Below are 20161 nucleotides of genomic sequence, written 5' to 3'. Positions count from 1 at the left end.
AATCTTCCATGAAAACATGTCTAGCCATGGGGGAAATATTACCTTGCTTGGAAACAGGTGAAGGTTAGTGACACAAAGGGAATCCATCTCAACAAATTCCACCTGGATGTTAAAATGATGATGATGATTATACACACACACATTCATTTTTTTCTCCTTTCTGTATTTGAACACTCTGCATGATGAAAAACTAAAACTGTTAAAGGGGAAATAAACTCAAAAGAATCAATGGCCATCCAAACTGTATCTACATCAGCTACCATCAAGTGTGCAGAAAGGTAACAGAATCCTTCTACCTGTACAACTGAATTATGGTCAACAGAAAGCATATGATCTGTGAAGGATAAAGTACTGGTATGACAATCAGCATAGTCTAGTGTACTTTAGTTAAGAGGAGATAGGTTCTTCAGGTACTGTTGACAATTTGTCCAGAGATAGGGGTCTAAATAAAAACACTGATCCAGATTTGGTCCTGCCTGCAGTCGAAGGGAGGGCACCCTTTAGTAAGGGTTGGTTACTGTCATAGAGATAGTATCTCAGAAAAAGAAAGACCACCAGTAGTTGTGTAAACTTAAAATCACTATCCTCATAAGAGTGCAATAAATTTAAGCAAAAATAGCATGAATGAAACTAGAGCCATTGGTTCCTTTCCAGGTAGGTGCTCTGCAGTCACAACATTTTGTGCAATGCTCTAAAGATTCTATCAAACAATTTGGCACCAAAAATATATACAATTTGGTGGAGTGTGGGGATAGGAAGGAGTGACTAATCAAGCTAGCCCAGTGCTAGACAGATATTTATTTTATTAACAAAAACAAGGGTAATTTTAATTTCTTTGAAATTTAAGTTAATTACAATAAAATTTGAACTCAGAATATAGAGAATAGAAATATTTAAAGACATTTGCTTTAACAATCAGGCAATTCTTTCACTCACTGCCAGTTTGTATAATAATGACTATAAGAAAAACAAAAATGAATAATAAAATAACAACAATAATAGTGAAAGATCATATGTTTACCAAAAACAATATCTTGATAATTGTGGTTTCTACTACTAGCATAAAACCACAAATTTGGAGAAGTATGAAAGCAATTGGCTTCGGTCTACTACTAGTAATTATATTACCATTCCAGGGAAAATGACCAAATGGAAGATAATGTGATAATATCATAAAGTAAGGGAAAGGCAGTGAGCTGGTACAATTGTTATCAAGTTGGACATGATGCTTAGTGGTATTTCTTCCAGCTCTTTACATTCTGAGTTCAAATTCTACCAAGATCAACTTTACAGTTAATCCCTTCAAGACTGATAAAATAAAAAACTAGAGGTCTCTTAAAATTGCTGGCCTTCTACCAAAATTTGAAATTATAAAGTAAGAAAACGTTATTCAATATAACCAATACTGACCACTTCTTGTATAGATAGTGGACGTCCAATTTCTTCAGCAGTGAAGTCAATAAACGCAATGGTTCCATCCCATGAACAACAAAGTAATTCCATACCACATTTACTCCTAAAATAATATTAAAAAAAACAACAAACAATAATATTTTAAAACTGAAACAAGGATACTGGAATTTGATAAATTCCTTCCTGGAATAGGAGTGTCCCTGAGGAATTTGAAATTTTTAAGTAGAACAATAGATCATGAGATATTTAATAAAGCATGATCATTTCTGCTAAAAGAAAATATATATATATGTATATGTATATATTTATATATATATATATATAAACATTTTAAGTGGCTTGTGTAGCCACAAAATAAATTTGCTCTCAATTACATATTCAAAATTTGCACATAAACTCAAGTATAGATGACTACATGTCTACATTATAACTAGATACACGATGAAAAGAATTCTTTTACTTTCACATGATAACACAACAGTGCTGAAAAAATTGACATTGAAATTATCATTTTAAGTTAAAAGAAAAAACGTATTTTACTAACATAGGATGAGATACAATTCAGATTTGTGTACCACTGATGCACTCTTCTTAGTGAGACAAAAAAACAGAAGTAATTAGTGAAGAGCAAGCTGCTGCACTTAGCATTTGTCAACCTGGAGCAAGTCAGAGATGGACTACCATGCTTTGTAGTCTGGTGGTTTCTAAGAACATTAGGAGTAGATGAATGGCTTGTGAGAGCAATGCAGGGTATTTTTTCTAGATGCAGTTAGGAAGGTGAGTTCAGCAAGGAATTTAACAAGTAGTTAAGTAACAATCAGGGATCACTCAGTTTCTACTTCTGTTTATTATAGTTTTTCAAGCTAAAACAGAGGGATTGAAGATCAGCTGTGCATAGGAACAGGAAGTTCCTTATGCGAGCATGACCTAGGCATCACTGTCAGCAGTGATTTGCGTTGGACAAAGCATATCTCTAAAATTGTCAAGAAGGCCGAGGGTGTCTTGGCATCACTCAGCAAGACTTTTGTTAGCCGCTCTCCAGCCATCTATTTAAAACTGTATACAGCTATGGTACGACCACACTTGGAATTCGCATCATCAGTTTGGAACCCCTATCTTGCTCAGAACATTGACCTCCTGGAATCGGTTCAGAGACGTGCAACCAAACGCATACCCTCCATCAGACACCTACCATATTCTGAGCGCCTTGTTTCCCTGGGCATGGATTCACTGAAGCTCCGGCATCTGACGACGGACTTGGTAAACGCCCACAAAGTTGTCAACCACCTCACCAATAACAACACTGAACACCTTTTTGATTTCCATGTGTCTAACACACGTGGACATGCCTACAAAGTCAGAAAACAACACAGCTCCCATGACTTTCGGAAACATTTCTTCACGCTCAGAGTTGCTGAAGCATGGAATAAACTGCCTGCGTCAGTTGTTGACTGCCATGACACTGCATCCTTTAAGGCCCTCATGCTTTCCGAAATCGTCGAAACTACACCTGATTATATATGCACTTTAGATGAGTTGTAGTGCACCTGAGCACTGTACACAATGTTTATTATTATTATTATTATTATTATTATTATAGGAAGCAATTGAAAGTGAGAGATCTTAAAATTAGTTAGCAGGAAAGAAGACAGGATTAGTGCCACTTGGAAATGGTTTAATATGCAGAAAAGGTATAAGTAGAAATTTCATATAAAAGAACCAATGTAAACTGTGAGTACATCAGAAGTGTAGTGAAACCACAGGCATGTGACAGAGAAGATAGACCTTCATATATAGCAGATCTTCAGGAGTAATTAGTAGTAAGTGAACCTGTGAAATTCTTTCTTTTCTTTTATTCTTTTACTTGTTTCAGTCATTTGATTGTGGCCATGCTGGAGCACCACCTTTAAGTTGAGCAAGTCGACCCCAGGACTTATTGTTTGTAAGCCTAGTACTTATTCTATCAGTCTCTATTGCCAAACCGCCAAGTTACGGGGATGTAAACACACCAGCATCGGTTGTCAAGCAATGTGGGGGCAAGGGGGCACAAACATAGATACAACACACATACATATATATATATACGACGGTCTTCTTTCAGTTTCCGTCTACCAAATCCAATAACAAAGCTTTGATCGGTCTGAGGCTATAGTAGAAGACACTTGCCCAAGGTGCCACGCAGTGGGACTGAACCTGGAACCATGTGGTTTGTAAGCAAGCTACTTACCACACAGCCACTCCTACGCCTATATTTACAAATACACAGAGGACTTCCCAAGAATAGTTGATGGCTTCTGTTACCTAGGTAATCTAATTAACAGTGGAAGGGAGTGCTCTGAATACATTAGTTGCCAGAGTAAAAATGGAGTGGTGAGAAATTGTGGGAGAGGACAACATAGAAAGGAGAGTAAAAGACTGATCTCAAGAGACTCAAGCTCACCAAGGAGATAGTAAAAAAAGACTGTAAGAAGCTCTACTAAGAAAACAACAGAAACGCAGATGAAATACATGATTAGGCTATTTTAAAAAAGATCACCCACAAATAAATTAATAGATGACATGCAAACAACTGAATATGGAAAAACCATTAAAAGATTACGCTTACCATGGATATCCAAAATTGAGTTTGTAAATAAATCATGTGTGACAACTAATGGCCGTTTTAAAGCAGTCAGCTGGAAAATTATTAAAACAAAATGAAATTATAGTATACTGTGTTTTTACAATACCCTTACCACCATGATTAATTTGACAGGCTTAATTAGCACTGAAAATGCTTATGAATAATTAAAAACATCAGATCATACATATTGTCTTCTTACTTATATTTTTATGTTAATAAGATTAATATAATGCCAGATGCCATGTAGATATATTTCTTAAATATTAATTTAAATTTAATATATACATTTTATATACAAAATACAAAAATTATGTTTTTACACCTCAAAGTTATTTGTTTCTGAAAAAGAAAACCACTTGCAAACCACTCTTCAAATAAGAAGTTACTTGTGTCATAAAAAATAAAATAAATATTTCAACTCTAGTGACACACCAAAAGTTCTGCCAATGTTTTGATACTTTCTCTTTAGATAATATATTGAGGTTTCACTATCACAAAAATCAACTGATGGAATTTTTAGACATTTTTGTGAGCCAAAACAAAATTATATTTAGAAAGTGTTAGCTGCAATAGCTGTAAGCATTTTCATCATTAACTTAATGAGTCACTGACACAAGTTTCTATATGGTTGGTTAACCTGCTAGAAATTATACCCTAATCACTTAAAAATAAAATGAAGTCCTGCATGTATGGAAAGTCAGGATGGTGAATACTGGAATGATTGATCATAGGTATGCATAATCAGGACTGATATGATGACTATTGTATAAATACATCAATATATCTAACACCATTATTATTTATAACTAAAGTGTAAACCTTAGACAAGACACACTGCTCTATATAATACATAAACATATCTAACATTATTAGGGTTATAAAAAAAAGGATAAAAATTTGAGTGAAATAATGAATGAGAGAACCATGGGAAAATGTTAAGGGCTTTATAAAATGAGACTTACCCATATTGAAAGTGATCTATCACGACTACCAATGGCACAGCATGTGTATTGTTGAGGCTGGAATCATAACAAAGGTCATCAATGCGTAAGAGTTATAAAGGAGAAAAAAATGGAAATGAGAGAGAGAGAGAGGTGGAGTATAGAAGTATAAACAACAGAGAAAGGTATAGAATAAGCACTTTCACACACACACAATGAACTTTTAGTTTCCACCGACCAATTTCATTCACAAGGCTATGGTTGGGCTACAGCCTAAGTAGAAGACACTTGCCCAAGGTGCTGTTCAGTAGGATTGAACCCCAAAACCTCAAACCATGTGGTTGGGAAGTAAACTTCCTACCCATGCATAGCCATGCTCATGGTTAAAAAATGTATAATAAAATGTGCATATATAAGTTTGTGCTTAGCTTTATTTGTATGGCAGATTTTCTATGACTAGATACTCATTCCCATTGCCAACTCTTACCCAGTTCTTAGTAAGGTAATATTTTTCGATGAAAAGGATATGGTGATAAAACAAAACTAATATTTGAAATTAATTGTTGTTAACAACCTTATAGGTCTTTAAACCATTATTCTCATTTTCAGTGACGAAATTTTAAAAAACCATATTTATAGCACACAATATTTCAATTAGTTTGTTCTCTTGCTATCATAATACCAGAATCTTGAAGAACATAAACTTGAGAAACCACATGTAAATGACATCAAAATAGTCAGGAATTTTAAAATTATTTGCAGTGAACTAAATCTATTTCTTACACAAAAGAAATGAATTTATTAGAAGCAATATAATTCAAGTGATTTAATAGAACATCAGCTGCCATATCAAAGATCTGATGGTTTCCAGCTTAATACCAATGCCATGCTATGTACATCCAATTCTGAAGATTAGCATGGCCCCTGCACAAGAATGACACGCAAATTCGTGAAGTGTTCCATATCTACTACTCTAAAGTCCAACCCCTCCCCAAAGTGGTAGGGTGGTATAAACGGGCAGTGTCAGAGCTACGCCGTCGGGAGCTTTGGTTCCTAGTAGGGCCACCCAAGGCGGATTGGTCTAGCACCGAGTGGTATTAGGGCCGTAGCCTGGCCAATGGGGCTCTGGTGAAAATTCCAAGAGGCGTCTGATCGGCAACCGGCAGCTTCAAGGTTGTTCTGTCCCCACGTCTGTGGAGACTCTGCGGCAAACAGGACGTCCTGTCACTGGGGATATGCATGCAGGATATCGGGGACCGCTTGTGAATTCAATATTCCCACGAAACTTCTTCTATGAATCCTACTACAACCATGGCAATAAATACGAATACGAATATGAATTATCTATTATCTACATCCAATTCACATCTTACTCCCTCAGCCTACCTAGTTGTGAGAATAGATACTATACTGTAGTTTGTAAATTCGTAATGAATTCAAACTGTTATATGAATAACATAGAGAGAGATGCAACTAAACAGGATAAACTTAGATCAAATAGGGTATAATAGTTAGGGAGATGGAGGAAATTCGTGTAAACTCACCTTATCTAATTCTTTTTTAACTTTCATAGATAGAATGTTGGGATTAAAACGCTGAAAGAGAATTATTATTATTATAAATATTATAACAGAATGTCCACAAGAGTAACTAAAATTCACATGAATGTGCCATATAAAATAATTAGCTATGATTGAGTAGTAAAATTCATGAAGAGGCAGTGAACTAGATTAAATCTATTTGAAATTGTTCATGATGGAACTAATTTTCATCTAAATTCTGACTTGAGTTTTTACCAACAACAAAATCATTTAAATTGGCAAACATAATGTTTTACTATATTTGTCCATCCGTGTTCTGAGTAATAGTCAATACAAGGTATGTAAGATGTGTGATGGTGTATGGTAGCAAAACATAGTTAATAAATGTAGAGGACTATATGTTGTGTGTGTGTAAGTATGGTGGTGCATGGTAGTGTAACATGGACAGTGAATGAAGAGGACTATATGTGGTGATATATAATTTTGAAGGTGAGTGGCTATGAATGCAGAAATGGTATATTTGTGATGGTGTATAGCAGCAGATAGTGTTCTTTTTCTGCTGTTCCTATTGCTTTACTTCTAATGAAATACAAACTACATTACCTAAGTTTTAGGTGTATTATATTAACCAAGTTTCAAACTGACTTCTTTTCAAGTAGAATCAAAACAAAAGGAAGAGGCATACAAAAATATACTAACAACTACAGTAATAGCTTTTCGGTGACCAACAAAATCCATTGATGTTCGCCACCCATCACGCTCGATTATTTGTGCTGTAGGTCCTGAGTTGTTCATTGCATGAGCTGAAACTATGTAGTGACCATCAGGTGACCAATTCAGTCGGAGAATATGTGTGGTAGCTGAGCACTGAAACATACATGCACACTCATTGAAACAACAGGTTTAGTTTTATAATATACAACAATATGTAGACATCAGCAATAAACTTACAAAAAAAAGTTTTCTTTAATGAATGAATAATTCAGAGAAAGAGATCTGTAGAATGAAGGGGTTATATATGTGATGAGCATGCCACAAAATTATCACAGTAAAGGACTTCTAATCAGCCACACACACATACAGAGTCACACTCACATACACAGACTAAAATAAGCTAGTTCATAAAAATCTGCAAGTTTATGATAGTAAAAGAAAATAACCATTACCTCTTCAAATGGTTCCTTAACAACAGCTTCTTGTTGCCAGTCAACAGTACGCCAGATCCTGAGAGTTTTATCATCAGACTAAAGTAGTGAAATTTATAAAAACCTTGTAAAATTCAAAAATAGTTACGCAATATTAAAAAATAATTACTGAATATTCCAAGACAACTGACATATAATATGACAACTCCAAAAATTCTCTCTTCAAATTTATATTTCGTGCTTCTCTTATCAATCGATATCATCATATGCAAGAACTTTTCCAAGATTGTTTTTAATGTCACCTACATGGAAATCAGAGCAGGAATTTTCATACAGTTTATGAACTGTGAAATTGTTTTATATATGTGTGTATACACACACACACACACACACAAACACATAAAGTTCTTTGTTTATAAGCTTTGCAATCTATGGAATCACATCCTGAGATATAATTTCCAAGTCATCAGGCTACATACACACACACACACAGTAAATTGTAGCCAAAGCGCCATTTGATGACATTACCAGGAGTCTAAGAAGGATTCTTGCATTTTATATCTTGAAATACCATCTTATATGCCACCATAAAAAGACATGTAATATAGATAGTTGTCTTGAATTGTAAATTAGTTACATATAATTTTAATTTTTTGAAACAGAATATGAAATTTAAAATTATATAAAAGAAAAAAAATTTTTAGCCCAACTAATTAGGGAAAGAGTCTGCTTAGATGAGATGCAGTTTGGTTTTGTGCCAGGTAGAAGCATCACTGATGCTATATTCCTGGTATGGCAGCTGCAGGAGAAATACCTAGCCAAAGATAAACCCCTATACTTGACTTTTGTGGACTTGGAGAAAGCCTTTGACAAGGTCCCTCAATCCTTTATCTGGTGGGTGATGCAGAAACTGGGGATTGACAAATGATTAATAAGGGCTGTACAGGCCCTATACAGAGATGCTGTTAGTAAGATTAGGGTTGGCAATGAGTATAGTGAAGAATTCTGGGTAGAAGTAGGGGTCCACCAAGGAGCAGCCCTCAGCCCCCTCTTAATCATCATAGTCCTACAGGCAATAACAGAGTAATTCAAGACAGGTTGGCCTTGGGAACTCCTCTATGCTGATAACCTGGCCGTCAGAGCAGAATCACTAGCAGAACTCGAAGAAATTTCAGGTGTGGAAGCAAGGTTTAGAATCAAAGGTCCTTAGAGTCAATGTTGCAAAGACCAAAGTTCTAGTAAATAGGAAGGCGAATACATCACACACCCTTTCAGGTAGGTAGAAACTCCATAAGATCTACCCAATGTAAGCAATGGACACATAAGAAGAGCAGCAACATCAAAGGAAGATTAACTGGGAAGATAGCTTTCATGTGCAGCAGATGCACAGAGGCAATAAACACCACAGATGCTCAGAAAAAAGATTCCATCACATGCCAGGGGAGAAACTAGAAGTAGTTGATAGCTTCTACTACCTAGGTGACCAAGTCTGTAGTGAGGGTGGATGCTCAGAGTGTTACAACTAGAATAAGAATAGCCTGGGCAAAGTTCAGAAAGCTTTTACCCCCACTAGTGACTCTCGCTCAGAGTGAAAGGTAGATTGTATGATGCATGTGTGCGAACTGCCATGCTTCACGATAGTGAAACATGGGCTGTGACTGCTGAAGATATGCGTAGGCTCAAAAGACATGAAATTAGAATGATCCACTGGATGTGTAATGTCAGTGCGCATACGCAACAGAGTGTAAGCGCCCTGAGAGAAATGTTGGACATAAGAAGCATCATGATGTGGCGTGCAAGAGAGACATTTGTGTTGGTATGGTCATGTACTATGGATGAATGAGGAGAGCTGTGTGAAGAAGTGCCACTCCCAAACAGTGGAAGGAATCCAGGGTAGAGGGAGACCCAGGAAGACAAGGGATGAGGTGGTGAAGCATGATCTTGGAATGTTGGGCCTCACAGAGGCAATGACAAAAGACTGAGCCCTCTGGAGATATGCTGTGATTGAGAAGACCCGGCAAACAAAGTTAGTTCACAGGTGTAACCTACACCAGTGTCGCATAACCAGCCCACTCAAAAGTTCGTTGGATCGTAGGGCGACATGTCATGCTCGGGGAAACCCATTGAGTCAAGTACATCAAAATCATATTCAAATGGAAATTGTAGTTGTGATCCCTGTGCCAGTGGCATGTAAAAAGCACCAACCAAATATAGCCGATGCCAGCACCACCTTGACTGACTTCCGTGCCAGTGGCATGTAAAAAGCACCATCCGATCATGGTCAATGCCAGACCCCTCTGGCCCCTTTGCTGGTGGTACATCAAAAAGCACCCGCTACACTGTCAGAATGGTGGCCCTTAGGAAGGGCATCCAGCTGCAGAAACAATGCCAGATCAGACCAGAGCCTGGTGCAACCTCGTGGCTTCCCAGACCCCAGTGAACCACCCAACTCATGCCAGCATGGAAAATGAATGGTAAACGATGATAATGATGATGATGATGTTCTTTACATAATGTATGTTTGTACGTACACACATTTCATAGAAGCTAATGAGTCACTCTGTCTCTTCAGTATTTCTCACTTATATGCATTCAGTCAGGCAACAAACAAACTCACCTGTATGTACTAAGTACTTTTTATTCCATTTGTACACCCACCAGGCATAGCCAAATAGTTAAGAAGCTTACATCTGAACTATGTGTCCTCAGGTTCAGTCTCACTGCATGGCACCTTGGGCAAGTGTCTTCTATTATAGGCAACAGGAAGGGATTCTGGCCATAGAAAATATACCATAACAAATTCTGTCTGGTTCAAGTAAGAATGGACAGTGGACATTTAAATGATGCATGCATGCATGCATCCATACATACACACACACACATACATACATACATACATGCTTGTGCACAAGTTGCTGTGCATACAGATATGGATGTGTATGTTTGTGAAAAATGCATGTTGGTCTGACAAAATATATAATATTCTTACTTGGGATGCAAGATATTTTCCAACTGGATCCCAGGTAACACCTTTCACCAAACCAGAGTGACCTTTTAAAACACAGATCTGTTCTGAAAAAAGAAAAAGAATGATAGAAGTAAGCTATTTAGAAAGTAATGATAATAAAGCTATGAGCCAATGAAAAAATAATACTTATGATAACTTGAGGTGCTAGAAATAACTGAACTTTAAGGTTCATAAAAAAGGAAAACCACATCATCATCATTTAATGTCGGTTTTCCATACTAGTATGGATTGGACAGTTTGACTGAAAACTGGTAAGCTGGGGAGCCACACCAGGTACAATCTGGTCTCTACAGCTTGATGCCCTCCCTAATGCCAACCACTCCAGGAGTGTAGTGGATGCTTTTTACATTCCACTGGCACAGGTACCAGTTATGTAACACTGGCATCGGCCACAACTATGATCTCAGCTGTCTTAACAGGTCTTCTCTATATTGCTCACTTGTCACTGCCAATGTGAGGCCCAAAGTTCAAAGGGTGCTTTATACATGCCAGTTACACAACATTGGCATTGGCCGTGACTATGATTTCACTTGGCTTAACATTGGATAACAAATAAAAATAGGACCATATGTCCATGGTTGAAATATGTGTGTTTGTCTTCCTGTTGTCTTTACATTGTGCAGTACATAAAAACAAAAAAGCCAATATCTATACAATGGTATCTGTCTGCAATCTGCTGTGAAATATGGGCCAGCCATTGAGCTGTTCATTGTTTTAAGAATTAGAGGTAATAAGACCTTATTTGGTGAATGTTGGGAAAAGAACGAGCATCTGGATATAGAAAATCAGTCTCAAGAAGTTTCACGTAATCCATTTCCTATATGGAAAAGTGGACATTAAACAGTAGCAATAATGGATTCAAATTTTGGCACAAGACCAGCAATTTCAGGAGAGGGGTAACTCAATTACATCAACCCCGGCGTTCAACTGGTACTTACTTTGTCAATCACAAAAGGATGAAAAGGAAAATGACCTCGGTAGAATTTGAAATCGGTATGTAAAGAGAGATGTAATGCTTCCCAGCATGCTAACGATTCTACAAGCTCACAGCCTAATTAAGCAGTAATAATAATGATGGCAGTGATGATTACATTAAGAAGAAAAATCCTTTGCTTATAACCAGTTTCTGTAGCTAAAGTGGTGTAAGTGATTTAGTCAAAGCTAGCATTTATTTGTATTTGTTTACAAACTCAACAGGCAAAATTACCTGTTCATAAGGAATTTGAATAGAGAGCTATGAAGCTAAAGAATGTTTTAGCAATTCTGCCAACTCATTTTTTTTTTTTTCGCTTAGAGGTGGAAGCCTCTGAAGATAGTCTTTTGCAAAGGAAATCAATGCTGAATATACATATCTTAAGATAAATTTTAAAAAGTTTATTTACCTGGAAATTTTACAGCATTCCATACAACAACAGTGTTGTCAACACTACATGTGGCTAACCAGGCATCATGTGGTGACCAAGCCAAGTCAAGTACATCTATAAATTATAAAACAATCAAAATTAAGAACCTGTATGTGCTGCTGTTGATGATGATAATCATAATTCTTTCAAATTTTGATGCAAGACCAGCGATTTTAGTGTGTGTGTGTGTGGGGGGGGTAAGTTGATTACATCAACCCCAGTGCTTAACTGGTACTTATTCTATCAACCCTGAAAAGATGAATGGCAAAATTGACCACAGCAGTATCTGAACTGGAATCTAAAGAGTAGGAATAATTAATACCATTAAGCATTTTGTCTGATGTGCAAACAGATCTGCTAGCTTGCCACTTTGATGATGATAATAATTGTTTACCAACCACATGGTTCCGGGTTCAGTCCTACTGTATGGCACCTTGGGCAAGTGTCTTCTACTATAGCCTCGGGCCGACCAAAGCCTTGTGAGTGGATTTGGTAGACGGAAACTGAAAAGAAGCCCGTTGTATATATATATCTATGCATGTGTGTCTGTGTTTGTCTCCCTCACATTGCTTGACAACCGATGCTGGTGTGTATATGTCCCCGTTACTTAGCGGTTCGGCAAAAGAGACCGATAGAATAAGTACTGGGCTTACAAAAGAATAAGTCCCGGGGTCGAGTTGTTCGATTAAAGGCGGTGCTCCAGCATGGCTGCAGTCAAATGACTGAAACAAGTAAAGAGAGTATATACACATACACACAAAGAGAAAAGAATCATTAGCATAGCTACTAACTTTATTGTAGAAAAGTGTGTTTTCATTTTTAGCCATCTATTTTAAATACTCAGGATACATTCTATAACATTAGCTGACATTAACATCAATAAATGTTACTAGATACACATATATTTGCATGTAAACAACAAATTAAAAGGGTGGCTTATTAGCAATTAGAACCTAAAGGTAAAATTAATAGGGGTCACAAAAGTAATGGTGGGTGCAGACTAGCACCGTTTATGCTAAAATAAGAGTTAAATTAACTCCAAAGTCACCAAAGCACTATACTTAATGACTGACGAAGAGAGTTAAGTCCCTAGCGTATATAGCCTTATACGATTTCGAATTTTGGTGTAGACCACCTTAATTCTCAGCAGCAGCTCTTAACGCCTAGGGTTACACTCAATTTCCTTTGTCAATCTTATAAGAAAAGCCGTTGAAAACATGTTGATTTTCAAAATGGTAAAAGTGTGTGTGTATACATGTATATCACTTAATCAGCCTATCAGATGTTATACATTGCTGGTCACAATGTGCTTTGCATCATTTTTTAAAACTTTTTAAATGATTCCACTCTACTGGCTTATATATTAGGAAGGGCATCTTGCCATAGAAACCATGCCCAAACAGACAGTGAAGTTGGGTGTAGTCTTCTGGCTTACCAGCTCCTGTCAAATCATCCTACCCATGTCAGCATGGAACATGGACATTAAATGAGCATGATGGTGATATAGCTAGTCAGGTATGGTTGTCAGCAGATCTTGAATAAAAATAAGAGCCCAGTTACCATGCTGGTCACTTCAGGGAAAATTTTACTATTAAAAGAGTTTATACCAGTTGTTAGGATATCCCACCAAAATAGTGGAGCAACAATGCTAATAGCAATCGAAAACATTTCAACATAAAACAGAGGACAGTGCTAAATAGATATGAGAGGAAGCCAAGTATTATTATTATTATTATTATTATTAACTTCAGTTTTGTTGGAATGCCTGCAGCCTACAGTACCATGCTTTTTGTTCTTGTCGTCGTCATCATCATCATCAGCAGCAGCAGCAGCAGAATTAGTAGTAGTAGTTGATACAACATATATTTTCATTACTTCTTGAAGATGTTATGACTAAAGGCTTCATTTTTCAAGTTATAGAAAGGCAGTAATTTAGTTAGATTTTTAAAAATCTAAAACATCAGACATACCTCCAGAATGTCCTCGAAGTGTAAATACTGGCCTCCACTGTTCAATATTTACCATTTTTCCTCCACTTCCAAACACTGTTGATGGGCCACCATACCTGTTGCAGATATAAAAAAAAAAAATCCAGTAAAATGACCATTTTTTAAAAAAGACTCGACAGAAACAAATGACTTTAGAGAATGTGATTTGATTCCAAAATATGAGAGAATACCATGAAGAAATACAATAAAGGAGAGCCTCTAGTAGTCAAATCTTCCTATCTGCCACATGATTATAAATAAGGAAAGGACACATTTTATATTATAATCTTACACACAACTAAAACAACATAATCTTTTATCTTTCACTTGTTTCAGTCATTAGACTGCAGCCATGCTGAGGCACTACTTTGAAGAATTTTATAGTTGAATGTATCACATACACACATATTTACGATGGGCTTCTTTCAGTTTCCGTCTACCAAATCTACTTGCAAGGCTTTGATTGCTGAAGGTGCTATGCAGTGAGACTGAACCTGGAGTCATGTGGATTGGGAAGCAAGCTTCTTACCACACAGCCACACCTGCACTTATAATTGTTACAGTACATATACCTTTGACCTTAAGTCTGCTAAATCAGGCTTGATTTTGAGCTAAACAATAACAGAACCAAGGCATCAGTATATCAGATGAGATTAAGTCACCTTCATCAACAAATCTCCAAGTAGTTCTTAAACCAAACACCAAGGTTTTTGGTATATTTTCATCTAATCTGTCAAAACAGAGATGAATTTGTGTTACTCATTTAATCTTCATTCTCATGGCAGTTTAGATAAAAAAAAAATTTTAATCTATTATTTCCTGCATCTCAATCTTTCAACAATGAAACTCTTTTTTTTTTAGAGGTGTGTTTATTGTAGACACCAACAGGTCTTCATCCCAAATCAGTTTCGTCTACCATAAATGAAATGTCAATAAATACTGAAGCTGCCATACAACATAAACATCAATCAAAATGCAACAAATAAATATATACTTCCAACCCACTTTACTTACCTGCTTGTTTGCCAGATCATAACTAATTTGTCATCTGCACCAGAAGCTAAATGTCGGCCATTATGAGACCAACGGACACAGTTAACACAACCTGTAGAAAATATTTTTAAAACTGGATTATTGGAAACAGATCTATTATCACATGTGGTTTTACTAATGTTACATTCAAACATATTTGATAATTCATTTTATAAAATATAACTGTATTCATTCATTTGATGCAGCATTTATAGTAATATATCAGAGTCCCTTAATTCTTTAACATTCAAACCAGCCACATCTGGGACAGGCAAAGGATCAAATACTCATGCAAGCAGGAAAACATCAAAACTGAAAAAATATCTATTTCAAATTTATCCACCAGAAAACTAAGATAGTGTTTTCAGCTAAGCTTAATAGCTGACGATAAATCTTTGTTAGTATCAATGTAAAAGTTAAAGGCAGTTGGATGACAATTGGTAGAGAACCACATATATATATATATATATATATATATATATATATATATATATACTCTTTTACTTGTTTCAGTCATTTGACTGCGGCCATGCTGGAGCACCGCCTTTTAGTTGAGCAAATCGACCCCGGGACTTATTCTTTGTAAGCCCAGTACTTATTCTATCGGCCTCTTTTGCCAAACCGCTAAGTGACGGAGACGTAAACACACCAGCATCGGTTGTCAAGCAATGCTAGGGGGACAAACACAGACACACAAACACATACACACACATATATATATATATATATATATACATATATACGACAGGCTTCCGTCTACCAAATCCACTCACAAGGCATTGGTCGGCCTGGGGCTATAGCAGAAGACACTTGCCCAAGATGCCACGCAGTGGGACTGAACCCGGAACCATGTGGTTGGTTAGCAAGCTACTTACCACACAGCCACTCCTGCGCCTATATATATATATACATACACATACTGGGAATTCAAATCTCACCAAAATCTAGAAAATGAGATCCGGTCAAATATGAGAACCATTTAAATCAACGCATCCTGCCTAAATATGTGTGGTGTTGTATCTACAATAGAAATTAATAACTTCTAAAAAAACAAGTCTGTCAATAATATCATCGTCATTTAATGTCCCTTTTACCATGTTAACATAGGGTGGATGATTCAACATGAAATAATGAGCCAGAGTGCTGCGCTGAGCTTCAATGTCTACTCTAGCATGGTTTCTACAGCCAGATGCCTTTCCTAACACCAAGCACTTCAGTGGGTCCTGGTTGCTTTTCTCATGGAACCAGCACTGCTAGATCATCAAATACTCATAAGACCCTTCAACTGAGTGGGACATAGTATTAAAGGATATGTAAGTATGATAGAGGGAGAGGAACAGGTGGCTTTCTGATGAAGTGAACACACGACTTGGGGGGGGGGGAGATATGGTGAAGCCATACCCTCAAAGTACAAAATGAATATGAAAGAGAATAGCAATAGAGGTACAAAAGTGGGTTATAGGTAGGTGTACTTGTTGAAAACAATACTGTACTCACCTAAGTGATTATCCATTTGACATAATATTTTTGGTACAGCATCATTTTTTTCAGATATTTCATCTCTAACTGGTGCCATGTTCCAAATAACAACTTTACCGCAATCATCACCTATAGTGAGAAATCGGTGATAAAAAGATAAACTCTGAGGAATTTACAGGTTATTTCCTACATCCAAATGGTAAATAAAGCAAACATACATTACATCACCAGAAAATCCTGTGGTGCAGTATTGGTCAATTGGATTTTAGTTAATATCAGATAAAAATAAATGGAACAACTTTGTAAAAATCTTAGGAAGACTGTTGACAATTCATTTTATAAAATATAACTCTGTATTCATTCATTTTATAACAGCCTCAGCATTGGCTTGAGGGCCAAAATGTAGAGAAGCCGAGACAGAGGGCACCCTTGACGTACCAATCGTTTGATGCAGAACAGCTCCAAAAAGAAACTATTCGCCCGAAATAGCAATTCAATGTCGCTGTATAAAGTGTTGATCCATCCACTGAAGGTCAGGCCGAAGCCAGCCACTGCAAGGACCACCGCCAGATACTAATGGTCTACCCTAACCAAATGCTTTCGATCGGTCTACATGGACCATAGCCCCACTCTTGCCAGGAATCGTATTTACCCTTTCTAAGGCCTAGTGTAGAAAGTGGAGATTGTCGTGGACAGTCCTGCCAAGGATGGTGCATGTTTGTGTCTCGCCAACAAGTCCACCCATGACAACCTTTTTGCTAAACCTTGGCCAAAATCTTCAACTCTGCATTAAGCAAAGTGATGAGCCAAAAATTATCAATTAAATCCCCCTTGTTTGGGTCCTTTCTTAACTGCACCACGACTCCTCAGCTCACAGACTTGAGAATTCTCCCATTCTGCTGCCAGTTGGTGTACACGCATGCAAGTAGGTACCCAAACAATTCTGGCATGCTACCATAGAGCTCGTGAACCGGCCATGAACTCTGTGAGCTTCTCCCTGCGCACCAGTCCACCACTCTTCCTGAATAGCTGGGCGAAATGATCGTGAAAATCTCCTTGGGTTCGTTTACTGATCAACCATGTGGGTCCATCAAAGATCGAATGGTTGAGTTGTTGCCACACTGGCTCTCTACCACTCAGCCCATCTTGCCGCGTTGATCCCTTCCTGTCTCAATGCACAGATCTTAGCCCTGACAATGCACCCTCCGGGTTTACCTTTGACATGTTGGTTGAGTGCCAACCTCACTGCTAACACATTGGATGCACCGCCTGACCTCATTGCCTCATCTACTGCCTTAACTAGTCCCTTTTCTACTTTGTTTCTAGTACTAGCTAATTTTTTGCTAAACCTAATCAGCTCAAATTTGATGGCTCTTTTGAGGGTGTACCACCATTTGTTGTTGATAATGGATCCACTAAATGCCCTCATTACTAATTGTCTAATCTGGTTTCTGTAGGCTTCGCAGTCCAATAATGACCTCTTTCCTTCTAGTAATGATTCTATCTCTATAAGATCTGGACGACCCATTTTTTTTTGCCCAGGTCCATGCTGGAACGTCTGGGTGGTCCAGTTGGAATCGATCTGCCAACTGGAAACAACTTAGCAGATCGTTGAGGCAAGGGTATCCCCTCCTATTCTGTCTCAAGCCAACATAGCAGATTGTGTTAAAGTCGCCAAGCAATACTAACATGTTTGACATGCCTAGAGAATTCTCTAGGCTTCTGAAGTAGTCGTACTGTCCAGCTCTTCCTTCACAGGGAACATAGATGACAACAACCAGCCTAAAACCTTTACCACTTCTGTGCGTCACATCCAAAACGACCAGATCTATAAAGACAGTTCTAATCTCTAAATCCAGGTCTTTCCTGACTAGCACTGCGACCCCCTCCTGGCCGACAGGGAGAAACATATCTCTTGTAGCTGTTTAGGAGGGGTGAAAAAGACTGCAGCCCACTCAGTCTGGATTCAGTAATTACAACTACGTCCAAATGATATGAAACATGGTCATCAAGGAGGCAGCCTTGCTTCCAAACTGACCCCAGGCCACATACATTTAAACAACCAAGTTTAAACGAGTACGTGAAAAATAAATTGTATGTTTAAAATTTACTGTTTTAATGGGAGAGGGGGTGTAGTTTCACCCTCCAATTTTCTGTCTGTAGATGTTGTGGTTTGCAAGGTCATTTTTTTAGAGAATTGCCTGTACAAATGGCTTGAAAAGTTCATCTGTAGTGGGCCGATGTCCTCCGCAATATATTTAGTTCAAAACAGTCTGTGCTGTCGATGATATAAAACTCGACGTTTGCAGGAATTGTACTGTTTAATTCCGCTGCAATATATTTTTTCACCGACTTCATTAAAAGGAGTTTGTTATTTTTGTTTATCGCCGTGAAGTTGTTTATCTTTTTTTTATTAGGCAATTGTGGAGGTGTGCGTGTGTGTGCTTTTTTTCAGTGTATGTGTGTTTGCAGCTGTATTTGTGGGTGTGGGCGTGCGTGCTTGTCTCTCTGTGAATAGTCCTGTGTATCTGAAGAAGGGGGATCTTTCCGATTCCATCTTCACTTTGATGGTTCCACGGTGACCCACGCCTGGTTGTTGTTGTTGTTGTTTTCTTGCATTGTCGGCTGCTCTTCAGTATTTTGTGCACTCAACACATACTATTTCTAGCAGTGTGATTGTTTCCTTTGGTGGCGTGCTTGCCTTTTCTGCTGCGTTTTCTTTGACTTTTTCTTTCTTGCAATTCAACCTTATGTGGCCTTTCTCGCCACATTTATAACACCTCGGCTTTTGCCCCTTGACTACCAACATCAGGCTGGTATCTTCCCCAATTAAAATTGAGCTGAGCATTTCTTCCAAATTGATGGGGTTTGCTTGAATCACCAGCTCTAAGGCCTGTCCAACCCAGTTCATGTGATGGTATCTCTTCGCCCGCAGAATGGTAATTTTTTTCCTCTCTGCCCATGAGGATAACGGCTACCAGCAAGGCCGACCCTGACTTTTGAAGTTCTCCTTCCTAAGTAAGTCAGCAGGAGAACTACCTCTTCGGACTTCAATGTCGTTGTCAAATGTTCCCTGGCTTTTTCTTCGCTAGGGAAACGCACCTCCACAGTACTAAAGCGACTATCCCTTGCTATATAACTTGTTTCTTACCATATCGGCCTCAAGCATTTCTCTATGGCTTCCCTTGTCACAAAGTCGATTTTTTAATTTTTGACGTGGTAAGTCTTGTATAACAGTGTTTTTCTCTCTGTCGTGTTGATTAATTCAATCAAAGGGAGCAACTTCACATTTTCACCTTCCTTTTGCAATAAACCTTGACATTTTTTAAAATTCGTCCTTATTTATGTGAAAATTTTTACTGGAGTGAGTTACTGCACTTGCAAAATTAACTTTAGACTTTTCCACCTGTATAGCCTTGTTAGACATTTTATCGTCTGCCTTTGTAGCAAGCACATGTAACGCCTCTATAGCTTTACCGCTCTCCTCCCCCATACTCCTTTCTATGCCTTGAAGCAAAATTTTGAGGTTTATTATATTTTCCAATCCCACATCGACCGAAAACAGGCC

General features: G+C 37.7%; 1 protein-coding gene and 1 pseudogene across 1 annotated transcript in view; one reads left to right on the top strand and one right to left on the bottom strand.

The window, feature by feature from the left end:
- LOC115222527 (protein HIRA) overlaps positions 1-20161 on the bottom strand; it is an 83436-nt gene that overhangs the window by 49908 nt on the left and 13367 nt on the right. Inside the window, exons 3-13 of the mRNA XM_029792781.2 lie at positions 16612-16722; positions 15097-15187; positions 14065-14159; positions 12074-12169; positions 10653-10735; positions 7685-7762; positions 7218-7385; positions 6522-6572; positions 4999-5055; positions 4015-4088; positions 1411-1513 (exon numbers count right to left, since the gene is read on the bottom strand). Coding sequence (XP_029648641.1) covers positions 1411-1513; positions 4015-4088; positions 4999-5055; positions 6522-6572; positions 7218-7385; positions 7685-7762; positions 10653-10735; positions 12074-12169; positions 14065-14159; positions 15097-15187; positions 16612-16722 — 1007 coding nt within the window. The remainder of the gene's footprint in view (positions 1-1410; positions 1514-4014; positions 4089-4998; positions 5056-6521; positions 6573-7217; positions 7386-7684; positions 7763-10652; positions 10736-12073; positions 12170-14064; positions 14160-15096; positions 15188-16611; positions 16723-20161) is intronic.
- Positions 5884-5946, top strand: LOC115222721 (annotated as a pseudogene).

This window comes from Octopus sinensis, linkage group LG20 (genome assembly GCF_006345805.1).
Source record: "Octopus sinensis linkage group LG20, ASM634580v1, whole genome shotgun sequence".
Classification (NCBI taxonomy): domain Eukaryota; kingdom Metazoa; phylum Mollusca; class Cephalopoda; order Octopoda; family Octopodidae; genus Octopus; species Octopus sinensis.
The sequence above is the reverse complement of the archived record's forward strand: the minus strand, read 5'-3'. Positions and strand labels throughout refer to the sequence as shown.